The sequence below is a fragment of the Pollicipes pollicipes genome, unplaced genomic scaffold (assembly GCF_011947565.3).
Source record: "Pollicipes pollicipes isolate AB1234 unplaced genomic scaffold, Ppol_2.1 Scaffold_4295;HRSCAF=5057_pilon_pilon_pilon, whole genome shotgun sequence".
Taxonomy (NCBI): Eukaryota; Metazoa; Arthropoda; class Thecostraca; order Pollicipedomorpha; family Pollicipedidae; genus Pollicipes; species Pollicipes pollicipes.
In genome coordinates, this window is record NW_023596461.1 from 5,415,684 (window position 1) to 5,419,125 (window position 3,442).

Consider the following 3,442-nt stretch of genomic DNA (forward strand, 5'->3'; position numbering starts at 1 on the left):
AGACTGCGACATCCGACACGCCCTTACAGGGGATCTCAGTGTGCATCGGAAACACGAAACACTTTCATATCAATATTGATGTCCTCAATTGTCGTAAGGCACATGCGCAAACACGAGATAACTTGCTATCTGCAGCACCGCACAAGATTGTTGTTCGGCGCATTTGCAAAAGGAGACGAAAACCCATCGCCCATGGTCTTCCTAAGAAATCATCCTGATTGCGGGTATGTGGTGGCTGCATCCGCGACCGCAGAAGCATACGCTGCTACAAAGGTACAACCCATTACCACTTCGTCGCCGTTCCATTACGTCGCAGCCGGACAGATTACTCGGCACGCAGTGCTGGCGGCGCGATCACGCACCCAGCCGAATACCACCGGCCGATAACTACAGGCATCCATCGATGGCAGTGCCAGCAAACAATGCACGCGATGCTTTCCGTGCACGTTGTGCACCGCTGCTTATCACCTGGTGATTACACAGACGTGTTGCCGACGCGCACCAGCGGCAAGTCTTCAGCACGGTTGCGTCATAGCAGGATGCGCTGGCGAACGCCCCCAAATCTGTCAGTTCAGGCCGAAGCCGTCTTACAGTCCTCTTTAACGGCAAGGTCGGACCGGGCCCTGGATCCCCTTGTCTTCTTTGGAGCTAAGTCAAACCACGCCGGCTTCTTTTCTGCCTCTATTGTGGCCAAGTTATGCCGGCTACGGCTTATGGATATCCTCGTCAGTGGTCAGGGCCGGGCCACACGCAGCTTTATCCTTTCTCTGCAGTCGCCAATCCAGACCATACCCGGCTTTCCACTCCTTTAATCGCCCATCCAGACCAGGCTGGGCGTCTGGTGTTCGGCAGGCCGGGTCCACACCGGGCTCGGTTTCTTGTCCTCCTCGATGGTGGACAGGTCGGCGCGGGTGTCGGCCGGCCCCGGTCTGCGCGGCGGCGCGCCTCATCCGACTGCGTCGAAAGCTGAGGTAGCGCACGCTGCCCCAGCGACTGCGCTGGCTACCCGCGCTCATCCGACGACCCTGGCATCACCTGGCGGACGTATTTGAAGCAGCAGTGCCAGAAGAGGTAGTAGATGACGCCAGATGCCAGGGCAGTGCCGCCCAGGATCTGCGCACTCTGCGGGAAGTCGAGCTCCAGGCAGAACATGAGCCCGCCAATTAGGGCGGCGCAGATGCCTCGGCCTGGAAGCAGAGGTAGCGCTGACTTCCCTAGTCATGGCTGGCGCGAAATCGGTGCCACGGGTTTCTACCTACCTACGTCCCTGAGATTACAGAGGACAAAACAGATTGCGTGTTTTAAACTGGAATCTAGAAGGGCAGTCTGACCCGAAAATATTATGTGCATGGGAAAAATGTGAAAAATGTGCACCTTACATGCAAAATATAGCTTGCTAAACACCCACTTGGCGAAAATTGGCAGGGGCATGCCATCTCGAGCCCCTCGCTCTCTCTCCCAGCAGTTACACCCATGCCTTGGTGCTGCCTCTGCATGACTGACATGCCTTTGACACGCGGACGCCGGTCGACGAGCGTCAGATATGACGGGTTTTTGGCTGGCGCCAGCAATGGCTCGGTGCAGTCGGTGTTAGGCGTGGCTTTCGGACCAGTGGCACTAACTGATAATGGGTTCAGGGTTACCGTCGCACCCTGTCACAAAATCACAGAGTAGACTCAAGTTGCCATTCGGTACGACCATCCGGTTTAAAAAACGGAATCGGTGATAAAGCGCCCGCTGCATATCATGTCATTAGCAAGTCATGTTCCAGCAGACGCAAAACGACCCCTGCTCTGGCGGACCCCATTAACGTTAAATAGCAACGAACACCGTCTCGCATTTGGGTGTGGCCCCAATCACTGTGACTTTCACATATTCACATGGTCTGTGACGCTGTTGATCACACGTCACTTGAAAAGTCCCTTTGAGCGCATGAACGCTGCATGAGAGGCGCATGCCCGCGTGGGATGACCGCGACGTGGTGCGTCGTCTTCCCCAACCACGCGGAGGATCGTACCGAATCCATAGTGGGCGGTGGCGACCAGAACACCAGTGGTGTCGCTGTTGGCCTTGCTGGTGATGTTCCTGCTGTAGCGCAGCACGGCGCTGATGAACAGCGGCCCGACCAGCGGCTCGCACAGCTCGATCAGGAGGCACAGCTCCGGGGTGACCAGCAGACCATACCCTGGCGATCGGGAGACACTGCAGACCGGCGGTGGCCAGCGGCGGCCAGCGGCGGCCAGCGGTGGCCAGCGGGGACTGGCAGCTAACTCCACCGGCGCGCCGGGCCCCGACAATCGGCGAGCCTCGCACAGCGATGCAGTCCCACAGCAGACAACAGTGGCCAACAGGCAGCTTGATCAGAAGTCACAGCAGCTTAACGAGTGGGAGGCGAGTCGCGATCCAGCGGTCCAGCAGATAAACTGCCCACTAGAGAATAGAGACCAGCAGACAGTCTCATCAGCCGGCACAGCCCGGACATGAAAAGCAAACCATGCTATGTTGACAAAGAGGCCAACACGCCACCGTTTGGGAACAGCTGGACAACTTCCAGCTACCCTCACAGTGCAAAACCATCGCCATTGCGTAGACCCAAGCCAAACCAAGCTTTTAAAACTCTCGTCTGTAGCGAGCAGAACCAAGTCTACGAGTCGCCTCTGCACTGAGTACAGAGGCAAGGCTCGTACCGAAGAGCTTGATGCCGACGACTGCCAGGCCGGCGGCCACCAGGTTACCGGCGCCGAGTCGCTGCACCAGAGGCTCGGCCAGCACAACCAGCGGCAGGGCGGCGAGCGCGGGCCACGGGCCAGCTTGTCAGCGCCAGCAGCCACTATCGGGTCACCCCCCGCCAGCTCCTCCAGCTGCCACAGCCGTAGTGGTCCAGGTAGCCGGAGAACACGCCTGCCGGGCAGTACAGAGGACGGCGAGTTGGATAGAGGTCTGAGAAGCTGGAGCACGCGCCTGTCGGAGCGAAATAGGGGCGAGGTAGCACTGGATAGATGTCCTGGTAGTCGGAGAAGACCGGTGTCGGACGGGAAAGAGAACGATGACTGTGGATAGAGGTTTAGGAAAACGGAAAAGACACCTTCCGGAGCAAACCATGGCCGGTAATTGTGGATAGGGGTCGAAGCACCAGTAGAACACACCTGTTATAGCAGAACGGGGGATGGTGACGTCAAATAACCGATCCAAGGGGGGGAGAACTCAGCTGCCGGAGGTGATACAGAACGGCAACAGATGATAATGGACCTGTCAGGAACCACTACTGCTTGAGCACAGGGAACAATGTTTATGGATAGAGATTCGGCAAGATGAAAAGCAAAAACACGGTGCAACGTAATGAAGACATATGTTTAATGTCATGACGCCAGCTTTTGACGATGCCAGCGTCAATAACAGTCGGTTGGGTGATCGCGGCGCGTGGATGGTCAGTGTCAAACGT

General features: G+C 57.3%; 1 protein-coding gene across 1 annotated transcript; it reads right to left on the reverse strand.

The window, feature by feature from the left end:
* Positions 1-808: 808 nt before the first annotated feature.
* LOC119096588 (uncharacterized) lies at positions 809-2,583 on the reverse strand. Its single transcript, XM_037219489.1, has 4 exons — positions 2,565-2,583; positions 2,018-2,185; positions 1,007-1,187; positions 809-929 (listed from the first exon to the last, which is right to left on the reverse strand). The coding sequence occupies exons 1-4, from the start codon at positions 2,581-2,583 to the stop codon at positions 809-811; spliced, it is 489 nt and encodes a 162-aa protein (XP_037075384.1).
* Between the last annotated feature and the right edge of the window lie 859 nt (positions 2,584-3,442).